The 16937-nt window shown below is 44.3% G+C and overlaps 1 protein-coding gene across 1 annotated transcript in view; it reads right to left on the bottom strand.

Moving 5' to 3' along the window:
• OTOF (otoferlin) overlaps window positions 1–16937 on the bottom strand; it is a 410132-nt gene that overhangs the window by 21902 nt on the left and 371293 nt on the right. The window contains exons 36-41 of the mRNA XM_075341675.1: window positions 16770–16897; window positions 16373–16543; window positions 15134–15294; window positions 14909–15051; window positions 11079–11167; window positions 3011–3109 (exon numbers count right to left, since the gene is read on the bottom strand). Of these exons, the coding sequence (XP_075197790.1) occupies window positions 3011–3109; window positions 11079–11167; window positions 14909–15051; window positions 15134–15294; window positions 16373–16543; window positions 16770–16897 (791 nt within the window). The remainder of the gene's footprint in view (window positions 1–3010; window positions 3110–11078; window positions 11168–14908; window positions 15052–15133; window positions 15295–16372; window positions 16544–16769; window positions 16898–16937) is intronic.

Raw genomic sequence — 16937 nt, 5'->3', positions numbered from 1 at the left:
GGCATCATACCGACCGTCCCGCCTTTCTCCCTGACTGGCAGGCTCAGGGGCGGGAGTTTAACACACTAGGCCGCAAAAGCCGGGGACTAAAGTAAAAACCGCGGCCGACAAACAGGCACGGTCGGCGCGGTAGTCCCAGACAAAAAATCCACACCGCAGTCGCAGCTGCGTCTGAGGCCAAGGTGCTTCATGCACCGTCCCAACGGGGACACAGAGTACCTGTAGATGCAGGGCCATGTCCCTGACGATACTCCGTCTCCTGTCCGGCAGATTCCCCCAGGGGCTGCGGAGGGAGCCCGGTCCCAGTGGCTGGATGACCGGTTAGGATCCCACTTCCCCAGAGCCCCTAAGGGATGGGGAAGGAAAACGGCATGTGGCTCCTGCCTGTGTACCCGCAATGGGTACCTCAACCTTAACAGCACCGCCGACTCAGTGGGGTGAGAAGGGAGCATGCCGGGGGCCCTGTTAGGGGCCCTCTTTTCTTCCATCCGATATAATCAGCAGCTGCTGCTGACTAAAATGTGGAGCATTGTGTGCATGTGTGCCTCCTTCAACACAAAGCATAAAAACTGATGAGCCCGTGATGCACGGGAGGGTGTATAGCAGAGGGGAGGGGTTACACTTTTTAAAGTGTAATACTTTGTGTGGCCTCCGGAGGCAGAAGCTATACACCCAATTGTCTGGGTCTCCCAATGGAGCGAAAAAGAAATTAGCACCAGGTGCAGATTAACACCAATAACTGGCAAGTATCTGATGGTGTTCCCTAATTATGATCCGTGTCTTTTAGATTTATCTCATTTACATTTTTATTATTTGCTTTACAGTAAATTCAATGTATGAAATAAGCGGAAAATCCTGCGAGATTCCTCATGTTAGTATTAATCAGCAAAAACATTAGTGCATGCCCTCATCATCTCCCACCCCGAATACTGCAACCTCCTGCTCTCTAACCTCCCTTCCAACACTCTTGCACCCCTCCAATATAGCCTAAACTCTGCGGCCCGCTTAATCCACCTCTCCCCTCACTACTCCCCAACCTCTCCTCTCTGCCAATCCCTTCACTGGCTTCCCATCACCCAACGGCTCCAGTTCAAAACATTAACCATGACCTACAAAGCCATCAACAACCTGTCTCCTCCCTACATCTGTGACCTAGTGTCCCGGTACCTACCTGCACGCAACCTCAGATCCTCACAAGATCTCCTTCTCTGCTCCTCTCTTATCTCCTCTTCCCACAATCCCGTACAAGATTTCTCCCGTGCCTCCCCCATACTCTGGAACGCTCTACCTCAGCACATCAGACTCCCCCCTACCGTGGAACCTCAATACCCACCTCTTCCAACAAGCCTAGAACCTACAATAGCCCTCAGTCCAGTAGACCACTGTGCAACCAGCTCTGTCCTCACCTATTGTACCATCACCCATTCCCTGTAGACTGTGAGCCTTCGCGGCAGAGTCCTCTCTCCTCCTATACCAGTCTGTTTTGTACTGTTAATGATTGCTGTACATATACCCTCTTTCACTTGTAAAGCGCCATGGAATAAATGGCGCTATAATAATAAATAATAATAATAGTGTTAGGAAATAATTACATAGGACGACACAAGGACTGCAACATTTAGGAAAGGTGTGTTGTTCTCTAATTTTGATTTCCGGTGTATTTATATTTTATGAGTTTGAGAAAAAGGAGTGACTTATCTTTTTTTAATATAGCTCACAATAAACTAATGTTTTTTTAAAAAATATTTAGAAAATAATAAAATGATTATTTGATACAATAATATAGCTCACAAAAGGAAAACTGTTAAATAAAGAGCAATGTCAAGATAAATTAATATGAGTTAATATTAAAATATTTCAAATGAAAAACAAAAAAAAGGAAGAAAGTTAAGAACAGGTAATGACTAAAATTTCTATAAATTTATTAAGACTATTATATTTAAATTTGGAGCAATTTTTAAAATTAAATAATAATTAATGTAATTCAAATTTGCTCTTCTCTTTTTTCTTTAATTTTTGGGCGAAATCTGAGAATTGAATCTTAAGAATTGATGCCATAATTTTTATTTTTAATGGCAAATTAGAAGAATTTTTTTTTTTGTTGAAACCAAAACCATTTTTTTTTATGAGTTAATATTAAAATATTTCAAATGAAAAAACAAAAAAGGAAAAAAGTTAAGAACAGGTAATGACTAAAGTTTCTATAAATTTATTAAGACTATTATATGTAAATTTGGAGCAATTTTTAAAATTAATAATAATTAATGTAATTCAAATTTGCTCTTCTCTTTTTTTTCTTTAATTTTTGGGCAAAATCTGAGAATTGAATCTTAAGAATTGATGCCATCATTTTTATTTTTAATGGCAAATTAGAAGAATTTTTTTTTTTTGTTGAAACCAAAACCAATTTTTTTTTTTCCCCCTCAAAAACTGAAGAGTAATTTCATGTGATCAAAATAACCCAACAGAACCACCACATGGCAACCCAAAGACGAGCTAGAGATGGGAGCGGGCCAGCAAGGAATGCAGCATACCAGTGCAGTTCAGTGCAGTGAGACAAGCAGCAATGAGTGGCAGGGGATATGCACATTCTCTTCGCCCAAGGAGAGGGGGAAGGCGGGTTAGAAGGGGAAGGGATCGGCCACGGGAGTGAGAAGGGGACGGGCCGTGCATCATTACCCCTTAACATAGATGTCAGACATCTTCTCTCCTGTCATGAAAGCATCATCTTCTAAAATCACTTCATCAGTGTTCCAAATTATAACACGCAGCTCAAAACTAGTTGACAATAGCACGACGATAAACACCAAGAAGAGAGACAAAAAAAACAAACAAAAAAAGCAAAGAAAAAAAAAAAAGCTAAAATTTTTTGTTATTCACGCACAACACGAAAAGCGTAAAACCGGCAACAACGGCAGCATAGGAACCAGTGTGTGCGCCACAGGTGTACACAGAAGCCCACACGTAACACAGAGGCAGAGGTTTGGTTGTATGTTTCACTGGTACGTACCCCCTGACAAAAATGTCACTAGACTTTTCTCCTGTGAAGTAATCATCATCTTCCAGTATTACCTCATCAGTATTCCATATTATCACTCTAAGCTCGTATCTGGTAAGGAGATAGTGAGATTAGTGAGACGTGGCGTCATGGCAGGACGATGGGACTTGTGGGGATACTGCAGCGGGCCACCTCCTTGGTCTACCGGGGATTAAAGGGCTACAAACAAATTATATATGGCTTAAAGTGGCATTCTTAAGTTTAAAAATCATCCCATAGCCATGGGATAGTGGATAACTTGCTGATCACTTAAGGTCCAATTAATCAGAACCCCCTCCCCCCTCTGATCCTGAGAACTGGGGTTCTGAAGAGACTCGTGAATGAAACAGGAGTTGATCATTCGCACTGCCGTTCCATTCATCTATTTGGATGGTCTTCAGCACTCACATAAGAATGAATGGAGCAGCTGTGAGCATGATCGAATTCTTCTCCATTCTCAGGATTGATGGGGGTCTCAGCATTCACACTCCCAAGAATCGTAGTCTTCTCCATTCACATGGGGGTATCAAAGCTCCGATTCTTGGGATTAATGGGGGTCCCAGCATTCAGACTCCCAAGAATCAAATTATTTTCCATTCACATGGGGGTATAGAAGCTCTGATTCTTGGGATTGATGGGGGTCCCAGCATTCAGACTCCCAAGGATTGAAGTCTTCTCCATTCATATGGAGGTATCAAAGCTCTGATTCTTGGGATTGATGGGGGTCTCAGCATTCAGACTCCCAAGAATCGAATTCTTTTCCATTCACATGGGGGTATAGAAGCTCCGAATCTTGGGATTGATGAGGGTCCCAGCATTCACACTCCCAAGAATCGAATTCTTTTCTATTCACATGGGGGTATAGAAGCTCCGATTCTTGGGATTGATGAGGGTCCCAGCATTCACACTCCCAAGAATCGAATTCTTTTCCATTCACATGGGGGTATAGAAGCTCCGATTCTCGGGATTGATGAGGGTCCCAGCATTCAGACTCCCAAGAATCGAATTCTTTTCCATTCACATGGGGGTATAGAAGCTTCGATTCTCGGGATTGATGAGGGTCCCAGCATTCAGACTCCCAAGAATCGAAGTCTTCTCCATTCACATGGGATGTATCAAAGCTCCGATTCTCGGGATTGTTGGTGGTCTCAGTATTCAGACTCCCAACAATCAGGAAGTTATCTACTTCCGAATGGATAGGACAATAACTTTAGAATACCCCTTTAAAGGGTTTGTTCATTGACATCAAGTTATCCTCAGGAAAAGTGATAACTTACCGATCAGGCATCACCGCAACAATCACCATATCTGGGAATTTTTATCTCCGATGGAATGCCCGACTTCTGCACCTTCCATTTTCTATGGGGCTACCGGTAATAACTGTGAACAGCATTCTGCAGCTGATAGGGAATGAATGGAGCAGTGGTCGAGCATGCGCACTTTTCCTGTTCATTCTAACAGGGTCGAAAGTTCCCCATTCCGCTGATCAATGCGGGTCCCGGGGTCAGACCCCACTGATTAACAAATTATCAAATATCCAGTTGATAGGTGATAAGATGTTTTCACAGAATAACCCCATTAAATAGCAAACAAATGTCTTACCGATTGCTCCCTGATCCCCGTTGGTCATGGTTTACCTCTTTAAAGTGATGACGCTGTGTCCGTACACGTGACCACAACAGCCAATCACTGACCTTAGTGGTGACATGTCCATGGACCCGCCGTAAACCTCACAGTTAGCTATTGGCTGCCATGGTTGTATGTCAGATACCATCATCACTGCTACAGGGTAAAGCAATACCAGAGGGCTGCCAAGGAACCGAGTATGAAGGAGCGGGGGTGAGTAAATCAATTTTTGGTTATTTCAACATATTTTTTTTACAGGCTGAAAAATCCTTTCAATTAGGCACTCTGTTTTCCTCCCCTAGGACAGAACTGACTGGAATGTAATGAGCTGTGGTTAAAACTTCAAAGTGCTTAAAAAAATAAGCAACTATGCAATATTAAAAATTATTAAAGGGAATGTATCAGCAGGTTTTTGCTATGTAATCTGAGAGCAGTAAGGTGTAGGGACAGAGATCTTGATTCCAACGATGTGTCACTTAGCTTACTGGGTGCAGCAGTTGTGACAGAATCACACATTTCTCCCTGCTGCAGATCTAGCAGAGATCAGAACACTGAGCTGTGTATAACCCCGCCCACACCCCTGATTGGCAGCTGTGTATAACTCCGCCCGCACCCCTGACTGGCAGCTGTATATAACCCCAGCCACACCTCTGATTGGCAGCTGTATATAACCCCAGCCACACCCCCGATTGGCAGCTGTATACAACCCCAGCCACACCTCTGATTGGCAGCTGTATATAACCCCAGCCACACCTCTGATTGGCAGCTGTAACAACCCCAGCCACACCTCTGATTGGCAGCTGTAACAACCCCAGCCACACCTCTGATTGGCAGCTGTATATAACCCCAGCCACACCTCTGATTGGCAGCTGTATATAACCCCAGCTACACCTCTGATTGGCAGCTGTATATAACCCCAGCCACACCTCTGATTGGCAGCTGTATACAACCCCAGCCACACCTCTGATTGGCAGCTGTATATAACCCCAGCCACACCTCTGATTGGCAGCTGTATATAACCCCAGCCACACCTCTGATTGGCAGCTGTATACAACCCCAGCCCCACCTCTGATTGGCAGCTGTATATAACCCCAGCCACACCTCTGATTGGCAGCTGTATATAACCCCAGCCACACCTCTGATTGGCAGCTGTATATAACCCCAGCCACACCTCTGATTGGCAGCTGTATACAACCCCAGCCACACCTCTGATTGGCAGCTGTATATAACCCCAGCCACACCTCTGATTGGCAGCTGTATACAACCCCAGCCACACCTCTGATTGGCAGCTGTATATAACCCCAGCCACACCTCTGATTGGCAGCTGTATACAACCCCAGCTACACCTCTGATTGGCAGCTGTATATAATAACCCCAGCCACACCTCTGATTGGCAGCTGTATATAATAACCCCAGCCACACCCCTGATTGGCAGCTTCCTGTGTATAACCCCAGCCATACCCCTGATTGACAGCTTCCTGTGTATAACCCCAGCCACACCCCTGTGTGGCAGCTTCCTGTGTATAACCCCGCTCACAAGACTGATTGGGCGATGTCACAAAATGCTGATTGTATTGAAACAGCAACACACAGCCTAATAAGTGCCACATCCCTGGAATCGGGGTCTCTGCCCCTCCATCATGCTGCTCTCAGAGTACAACAAAACCTGCTGACAGATTCTTAAATCCTTTAATCTTCTTAAAATTAGTAATTTTATTTCTTAATGCTCATTGTCTCGACTACACATACGCATGCTTAGAAATTCTTTTTAATAGAGCCTTGATCTAAAGCCGGCGTAGACGATCTGACTAGTTTAGGGTCTCCGCGATCCTCTAATGCTGCCATTGCTCAGGAGCACGCCGCCCCCGCCGGCAGGCAGAGGATCGGTGCGCTCCTGAAGGTAAAAGTTTAAATCAAACCCTGTGCATAGTTCCCAATAAAGGTTGTGTATATGGGGCACATTCAATAAATGGGGTCTTGATTTTTGTTATATCCTTGTTTTGTTTTCTTTTTCTTAAAGCTGCTAAGTTAAAAAGTAGAAATTATAATATAATTAATTATTAATTATTATTATTATTATTAATAATAATAATAATAATAATAATAATAATAATAATAATAATAATAATAATAATAATAATAGAAAACAGTATAAAGCTTCCTGGGCTAAACTGATACTAAATAATTTCCCCAAAATTTGCAAATAAACAAAATAATAATAATTAAAAAAAAAATTTCCCTTAGTCAGCTAATGCCAGTACAGATAATATCACATGGTTTGGAGGCAAATATATAATAATAATAATAATAATAATAATAATAATAATAATAATAAAAAAAAACAAAAAAACAACATTAAACATTTTAGGGGCTACAGGTCGACTTACCTGATGTGGATTTAGGCTGAGAGATTATTTGTAAAACACTGTATATATATTGAATGTACACACATCATCAACATAACAAGAACGGACCCTTCCCCCGACTGAGGGGAGAACAACACTAATGTTCATGAGGATGTGACCAATCACTACATCAAAATTCGGGGATAAAATTTAGGCCTCGTGAATGTTACGGAGAGTTTGGAGGTTCAGCTCGGGCTGTGACCTCCGCCGAGGCACGGAGGCGATGAATGGTCACTATATTCAGTGACCTACAGATCTGATTTGGGAAAAAACTGTTGTAAATAGGGAAATCATGGACTTCAAGGAATTTTTTTACCCTTTAAAATTTTGTTGACTAAGAAAAAATGTGACAACCGGGAGTGAAGATCTCACAGACAGGCGTTATCCACTGTGATGTGTACAATGCAATGTGTCATCGAGATTATCGATTTCTCACTAATCAGATACTGATATACATATTTCATTTTTTTTCTAATCGATTTGTATTTTAATGTACAGGAGGAGGAGGAGGTGAGCTGTGATATCACCTATTGCGAATGGTGGATTCTGTGTTAGCTACTGTACATAGGGGTTATCAGTCATTGTACAGGATGGGGAAGGAGGTGAGCTGTGACATCACCTATTGCGAATGGTGGATCCTGTGGTATCTACTGTATATATAGGTGTTATCAGTCATTGTACAGGAGGATGAGGAGGTGAGCTGTGATATCACCTATTGTGAATGTTCAATCCTGAGTTATCTATTGTATATATAGGTGTTACCAGTCATTATACAGGAGGATAAGGAGGTGAGCTGTGACATCACCTAGTGTGAATGGTGGATCCTGTGGTATCTACTGTATATATAGGTGTTATCAGTCATTGTACAGGAGGATGAGGAGGTGAGCTGTGACATCACCTAGTGTGAATGGTGGATCCTGTGGTATCTACTGTATATATAGGTGTTATCAGTCATTGTACAGGAGGATGAGGAGGTGAGCTGTGACATCACCTAGTGTGAATGGTGGATCCTGTGGTATCTACTGTATATAGAGATGTTATCAGTCATTGTACAGGAGGATGAGGAGGTGAGCTGTGATATCACCTATTGTGAATGTTCAATCCTGAGTTATCTATTGTATATATAGGTGTTACCAGTCATTATACAGGAGGATAAGGAGGTGAGCTGTGACATCACCTAGTGTGAATGGTGGATCCTGTGGTATCTACTGTATATATAGGTGTTATCAGTCATTGTACAGGAGGATGAGGAGGTGAGCTGTGACATCACCTAGTGTGAATGGTGGATCCTGTGGTATCTACTGTATATATAGGTGTTATCAGTCATTGTACAGGAGGATGAGGAGGTGAGCTGTGACATCACCTAGTGTGAATGGTGGATCCTGTGGTATCTACTGTATATATAGGTGTTATCAGTCATTGTACAGGAGGATGAGGAGGTGAGCTGTGATATCACCTATTGTGAATGTTCAATCCTGAGTTATCTATTGTATATATAGGTGTTATCAGTCATTGTACAGGAGGATGAGGAGGTGAGCTGTGACATCACCTAGTGTGAATGGTGGATCCTGTGGTATCTACTGTATATAGAGATGTTATCAGTCATTGTACAGGAGGATGAGGAGGTGAGCTGTGATATCACCTATTGTGAATGTTCAATCCTGAGTTATCTATTGTATATATAGGTGTTACCAGTCATTATACAGGAGGATAAGGAGGTGAGCTGTGACATCACCTAGTGTGAATGGTGGATCCTGTGGTATCTACTGTATATATAGGTGTTATCAGTCATTGTACAGGAGGATGAGGAGGTGAGCTGTGACATCACCTAGTGTGAATGGTGGATCCTGTGGTATCTACTGTATATATAGGTGTTATCAGTCATTGTACAGGAGGATGAGGAGGTGAGCTGTGACATCACCTAGTGTGAATGGTGGATCCTGTGGTATCTACTGTATATATAGGTGTTATCAGTCATTGTACAGGAGGATGAGGAGGTGAGCTGTGATATCACCTATTGTGAATGTTCAATCCTGAGTTATCTATTGTATATATAGGTGTTACCAGTCATTATACAGGAGGATGAGGAGGTGAGCTGTGACATCACGTATTGTGATTGGTGGATTAAGTGTATAGATGTTACCTATCATTGTAATCATGCTTATGATAATAATAAGACCACTGAGAAGTGATCTCCAGAAGCGTCCGGCTATTATGAGGACCAATGATCAAAATAAAATGCAAGATTTAGATTCTTAATTTAAAAAAAAACATCTTAACTAGAATGACACATTCCCTTTAAAAATGTTTTCCACATTTGTAGTTATGTTAACATTAATTTTAAGGGTAGCAAAATGGTTTGATTGCGGGTGAAAAAGGACAGTGATTTTAGAGAACACAATAAATGATGGTACAATGAACCCAGATGCACAGTTTTTAAAGGGTTAATGTGGCAAAAAAAGAAAAAAAACCCCTCTTATTAGCCAATGCCAGGCAGCTGCTGCCAAGCCGAGTACTGGGATGTACCTAAATATTCTTATTAAAGGAAAAAGAAATACAAACCTACAGGGCCCTGTGTGAGAAAGTGATTCCCTTCCAACCTTAAAGCATAAATCTACAGAGGCTTATCACATCTTTGGGAAGCTGAGTTCTATTTTCCTAGCCACACCCAGGCCTGATTACTGTCACACCTGTTCTATCAACAAATCACTTAAATAGGACCTGCCTAACAAAGTGAAGTATGCCAAAAGATCCTCAAAAGCTCAACATTGTGCTGCGATCCCCAAAAAAAAGTAGTTTAGATCTATCAGTCTGGAAAAGGTTATAAAGCCATTTCTAAAGCTTTAGGATTCCAGCGAAACTCAGAGAGAGCAAATATCCACAAATGACAAAAATATGGAACAGTGGTGAACCTTCCCAGGAGTGGTCCGCCTACCAAAATTACCCCAAGAGGTTAGAGAAGACTCAAAGAGGTCACAAAAGACCCTACAACATCCAAAGAACTGCAGGACTCATGTGCCTCAGTAAAGGGGAGTCATGACTCCACCATTAGAAAGAAACTGGGCAAAAATGGCTGACATGGTGGAGTTCAAGACGAAACCACTGTGAGCAAAAAGAACAAAGGCTCACCTCAGTTTTGCCAGAAAACATCTTGATGATCCCGAAGAGTTTCCGGAGAATATTCTGTGGACTGACGAGACAAAAGTTGAACTTTTTGGAAGGTGTATGCCGCATTACACCTGGCGTAAAAGTAACACAGCATTTCAGAGAAGGAACATCATACTCACAGTAAAACATGGTGGTGGCAGTGTGATGGACTGGGGCTGTGCTGCTGCTTCAGGGCCTGGAAGGCTGTGGTAAATGGAACCATGAATTCTGCTGTCTACCAAAAAATCCTGAAGGAGAATGTCCGGCCAGCTGTTCCTGACCTCAAGCTGAAGTGCACGTGGGTTATACAGCAGGACACTGATTCAAAACACAGCAGCAAGTGTACCTCTGAATAGCTTAAGAAAAACAAAATGAAGACTTTGGAGTGGCCTAGTCATAGTCCTAACCTTAATCCGATTGAGATGCGGTGGCCGGACCTTAAGAAGGTGGTTTATGCTCGGAAACCCTCCAATCTGGCTGAATTACAACAATTCTGCAAGGATGAGTGACCAAAATTCCTCCAGAGTGTTGTAAAGATTCATTGCCAGTTATAGCAAACGCTTGATTGCAGTTGTTGCTTAGGTAAAAAGTTTAGGGGGCAATCACTTTCTCACACAGGGTCCTGTAGGTTTGTTTTTCCCTTAATAATAAAGACCTTCATTTATAAATGGAAAACACTTTTTCACACCACTGTATGTATGGACAATAATGAGCCTTACATCCGGCCCATGACAAGGGCACAACCACTGTGTTTGGGCAGTGGTGACAATGGGGCTGATGAGGGTTGGCTTCATTTTCCGGTCCCACGGGGGATGGGGGGGGGACGTGTTCCAACACTGTAACTTTACGAGACTTTCCTTTACCTTTTTGGCTTCCTTGGAGAGATATCGATGGCAGGACCCGGTGCAGGCATGTCCATCGGGAACATGTCTACCCACATTTCTAAACGTCCCTGAGAAAAGAAGACCCCCGACAATCAGCAGATAGAGAAAAGTCCAATCAGAAAGGTTTACCTTTCTAGCTTTTTCAACATTGGTGTGAACAGTTTCCTACATTATACCGACTACATACACTAAATAAATCCCTTTAAGGCCTAAAACACACTTCCGCATAAAAAACGTCCGTGTGACACGGTCCGTTTTTCGGGTCCGTGTTCCATTTTTTTGGGGCGTTTCTCCGGTACGTATGGCATCCGTGTGATGGCGTATGCGAGCCGTGTGTGCGTGTAAAATGTCCGTGTTTGTGTGTAAAATGTCCGTGTATGTGTACATGGAATGTCCGTGTGGAATGTCCGTGTGTGTGTTGCACAATGTCGTTGATACATGTCGGCTGACAGCAGACAGAGTTGCGCGATGAGAATGAACTTGGGTGAACTTCACCTGACTTCATTGTCATGCCGCGGCTCTGTCTGTGTGCCGCGTACTGATTAGCGGTCACCTGTGAAGGATTCACCAGTGACCGCTAATCCCCCGAGTGACTGAAGTGAGCAGCCCTCTCTCATACTTACCGCTCCCCGATCACCAGCGCGGCGAGGAATAGCTGTGCAGAGAATATGCGGCAACAATTACATTGAAAATGCCGGCCGCTCATTAATCAATCTCATATTCCCTGCTTTCCCCGCCCACCGGCGCCTATGATTGGTTGCAGTCAGACACGCCCCTCACGCTGAGTGACAGCTGTCTCACTGCACCCAATCACAGCAGCCGGTGGGCGTGTCTATACTGTGCAGTAAAATAAATACATAAATAATTTAAAAAAACGGCGTGCGGTCCCCCCCAATTTTAATACCAGCCAGATAAAGCCATACGGCTGAAGGCTGGTATTCTCAGGATGGGGAGCTCCACGTTATGGGGAGCCCCCCAGCCTAACAATATCCGTCAGCAGCCGCCCAGAATTGCCGCATACATTAGATGCGACAGTTCTGGGACTGTACCCGGCTCTTCCTGATTTGCCCTGGTGCGTTGGCAAATCGGGGTAATAAGGAGTTATTGGCAGCCCATAGCTGCCAATAAGTCCTAGATTAATCATGTCAGGCGTCTCCACGAGATTCCTTCCATGATTAATCTGTAAATTACAGTAAATAAACACACACACCCGAACAATCCTTTTATAGAAAAAAAAAACACTAACAAATTGCCTTGTTCACCAATTTTATAAGCCCGAAAAAGCCCTCCATGTCCGGCGTAATCCAGGATGGTCCAGCGTCGCTTCCAGCTCTGCTGCATGAAGGTGACCGGAGCTGCAGAAGACACCGCCGCTCCTGTCACCTCCACGCAGCTAATAAAGGGAATAGCGCAATCAGCTGAGCTGTCACTGAGGTTACTCGCGGCCAACGCTGAATACAGCTGATCGCGCTATTCCCTTCATTAGCTGCGTGGAGCTGACAGGAGCGGCGGTGCCTTCTGCAGCTCTGGTCACCTTCATGCAGCACAGCTGGAAGCGACGCTGGACCATCCTGGATTACGCCGGACATGGAGGGCTTTTTCGGGCTTATAAAATTGATGAACAAGGCAATTTATTAGTGTTTTTTTTCTAATAAAGGATTGTTCGGGTGTGTGTGTTTATTTACTGTCACTTACAGATTAATCATGGAAGGAATCTCGGGGAGACGCCTGACATGATTAATCTAGGACTTAGGTGCAGCTATGGGCTGCCAAAACCTCCTTATTACCCCGATTTGCCAACGCACTAGGGCAAATCGGGAAGAGCCGGGTACAGTCCCAGAACTGTTGCATATAATGTATGCGGCAATTCTGGGCGGCTGCTGACTGATATTGTTAGGCTGGGGGGCTCCCCATAACGTGGAGCTCCCCATCCTGAGAATACCAGCCTTCAGCCGTATGGCTTTATCTGGCTGGTATTAAAATTGGGGGGACCGCATGTGGTTTTTTTTAATTATTTATTTATTTTACTGCACAGTATAGACACGCCCACCGGCTGCTGTGATTGGGTGCAGTGAGACAGCTGTCACTCAGCGTTTACCGGGCGTGCCTGACTGCAACCAATCATAGGCGTCTGTGGGTGGGGAAAGCAGGGAATACGAGATTGATTAATGAGCGGCCGGCATAATCAAAGTAATTGTTGCCGCGTATTCTCTGCACAGCTGTTCCTCGCCGCGCTGGTGATCGGGGAGCGGTATGAGCCGGGGGAAGAAAAAAAACGAGCGCCAATGAAAGTATGACCGAGAAGAGCAGAAAAAAAGGTCAGTATACTGACTTTAATTTAAAAAAAAATAAAAAATAAGATCGCTAGTGTAAAAACGCACACGCACGAAACGTGCTGAACACGGACATACTCCGTGCGCGGTCCGTGCAGACACGGACCCATAGACTAAAGCGGGTCCGTGCCTGCGTGCTGCCGGCCAAAAACGGACATGTCGTCCGTGCAGAAAAGCGCACACACGTACTTACCACACGGACACACGTTCCGTGTGATTTTACGTGTGTGTGCCATCTACCATTGAATAACATGGGTCTCCGTGTGTACGTGTCTCCGGTACGTGCAAATACGTACCGCACACGTACAAAAAAAACGGATGTGTGTTACGGGTCTAAGGGGAACCTGTCAGTAATAGTTTAAGGAGACAACAGGCGGAATTGACTTATAGGTCATTGTTCAACAATTAAAAATGATGCCTTTATCTTCCCAATCTGTTGTTCATACCACAAATATCCTATTTTTTTCTCTTAGAACTTCAAGTGCACGGGGTGCTGCAAGTGCACTTGCAGTCCACGGCTCTTCTTCAGTACTCCCTGCCCGGGAAGCAGAGGCAGGGGCTGTTGACTGTCATGTAATCTGCACACAACAGTCTGTCTTTCTTCGCTGTCAATCAAGCCGCTGGCTGCGGGGCTGGGTGGGAGATCTGAAGAGCAATCATGGACTTTAGGTGCACTTGCAGCACACATTGCACTTGCAGTTTAAGGGAAAAACAAAGGGATTTCTTTGCATTAAAGCAACAGATTGAACCATTGCAGGTTTTGATTTAATGCTAGGACAATTACCTTTACATGTCTACCTCTGGTTTTCCCCTGTCACGGCCCTGACTTGTGGTATAGCTCCTGAGCTGGGACCTTCTGCTAGGTTCTCCTGTGTGTGGTCACATGTTATTCGTTGCCCTGTGACGGGCCGTTCCCTGTACCGGATTGTTCACTTGCTGTGGGAGGTGCTTACTCACACACGCCGCTTCCGGCAGGTGCTCTCCTTTATCTATGGGAGTTAATGCCCGGAGTGGCGCCAGTCGTATTCTCTGGTGCCATTCCGGGTTATGGTGACTGATCTTGGTACTCGACCCCAGACTGACCCCTGACTTGCCTCTGCCTACTCCCCTCTGTCTTCTCCGTTCCTGTCTGGCTCTTGACCCCGGCTTTCTCCCCTGACTATTCTTCTGCCTGCCCCTTGTGTTTATACTTACTCTCCTGGTACCCAACCTCCGGCTTGTCTGACGACCTCTCTCCTGTCTGCTCCCTGGGTCTCTTCGCGCACTCTCAGTTCCGACCCTGACCTGCCTGAATTCCCTTATCCACTAGGTATCCCCAGTGCCACCTAGTGTCCTGCCTGATTACTGCATCTCTCACTCCTCTGTGAGAGGAACATTATAGCCCCCGCAACACATTGCTTTTTAATCATCTTCGTCTATCGCGATTCTAGTAATAGGTTGGACCTGGCACCTCCCAATATTTTTATTGATTTTTACCTGCTCAATTCCCGGCTTGTCTGGATTTAGGAGTGGCCGAGTCTCTACGTGTTCTGGAATCAACCTACACCCAACGCGGGGGATTTCCTCCCAGTGTTGGAGGACTGAGAGGGCGAGATGTTCATCCGTCTGTTTCTTCTGACCTGAGCAGCAGAACGACGAATAAGACGATGAAACCGCTGACAAGTGTCCAAAACGATGACCGTTCCTTCACCACAGACTCACCATTTTCGTCTTCGATTTCTGTGGGGCCGGTGAAGACGCGGTTCATGACTTTGACTCGTCCTCCGGGACCGAAATGTGGACCGTCGATCTTCCCTTCTTTGCAGAGTTTGGACAAGATCTGTGTCGGCTTCATGGGGTCTCTCCACATGTTATAACCATGTCTGAGGGAGGAAGACCAAAACGTGAAGAACTGGAGTTGAACAAGGGGCCTAATAGTCAAAATTCAGGAGGTTGTCCCATCTTAGTACCCCATCACGTCCTCCCCTCTATATCCATTTGTATTGTCAAGGTTGGGAATTTAGGGAAAAACCGCAAATTCGTTTTTTCAGGGTCACAGAGACAGAGTTCAAATCGATCTGCGCAGATGTATGTAGGAGGAGCAATAACCACACAGAGACGTGTCTCTATTCGGGAGAAGCTCAATGGTCTTCTGATCCATATATTATAAAATACACACAGTTATTCAGTTCAACATTGCTGAACAAGAACGAGGAGTCAACTTCCCACATCTCACATCCCATATCTCACATGGTGAGAACTAACTGATTGCAGATTCTCTTCTTAATACCTCTCTGTTAATTGTTCATTCTGGCTTGATTATCTAATTAACACATTCCTGTACGCATATCTTAGAATCATACACACAGTTATTCAGTTCAACATTGTCCCTGATTGGTCAAAGATAACCAGCAATGTTCATATAGTATGTCATCAGTCTGTTTCTGGCTTCCTTCTACCAGCTTAAACCAGCTACTGAATACTTCTTTGTTAACACATTGCTGGGCAAGAATGAGGAGTCAACCTCCCACATCTCACATCCCATATCTCACATGGTGAAAACTAACTGATTACAGATTCTCTTCTTAATACCTCTTTGTTCATTATTCATTCTGGCTTGATTCCTGTACGCACATCTTAGAATCATATTAAAAGCTTCTGTGCAATTGTCATATAGACACACAGATATTATGCAACCACATCTGTACTTTGATTATTTACACACACAGATAATCTTATTACATTTGGACAGACGACAAATAGCCCAGGCTACCTTCACAGTATCAGTTCACCATTAATGCATATTTGATAGAAATGAACGTAGAAGGTCGTGCATGAGCAGACACCTCTCCATTCCGGAGCAGCACCTGGCACCCTCATCTATTGGACATTCATCCTGTGGATATGCCATAAATGTCCGAGATGGGACAACCTCTGTAAGAAAGAAGCAGCTATACGTACATGGCATATGTCTGCGATATCCCGCATGTAGCTCTGTGTTTGCTGTAGTAACGATTTTCCAGATCAATCTTGGTTTCTCCAATCAGGTCATCAGTTCCCACCAGATCCCAGTCGTATACGGCGACAGTGAGCATGGACTCCATAGGAAACGTGGCCTCAATATCAAACGACCTGGGGGAAAAATGAAAGCACAAGGGACATAAAGAGAGGCTCTGACGCCGAGATCTGCACCTTCCCTCTGTAAATATTCTTGACGCCCTTTTTCTATATTTCTCTCCTCGTGCTGCACTGACGCACTGGGACATCCCACGCCCACCTTTATAATCTGTGCTCAGGGTGCCTATATGAACAGGTCGGTCCGACGGCATTTTGAACCCCATCGTTTTGCTGGACTCACTTTCCAAAGACGGGGTTCAGCTGCTTGGAAATGTAGTTCTCCTTGTCCTTAATTTCGGTCTTTCCCAATTTAATGACGACATAGGGATCGGCCTTCCCATTGATGTCAGCGGGATGTAGATCTGTGGCCTAAAAAACAGTTCATGCTTGTTACTGGTGAAATTTGCAC

This window comes from Anomaloglossus baeobatrachus, chromosome 3 (genome assembly GCF_048569485.1).
Source record: "Anomaloglossus baeobatrachus isolate aAnoBae1 chromosome 3, aAnoBae1.hap1, whole genome shotgun sequence".
Taxonomy (NCBI): Eukaryota; Metazoa; Chordata; class Amphibia; order Anura; family Aromobatidae; genus Anomaloglossus; species Anomaloglossus baeobatrachus.
Note: the sequence above shows the minus strand (reverse complement) of the source record. Positions and strands in the feature narration are given on the sequence as shown.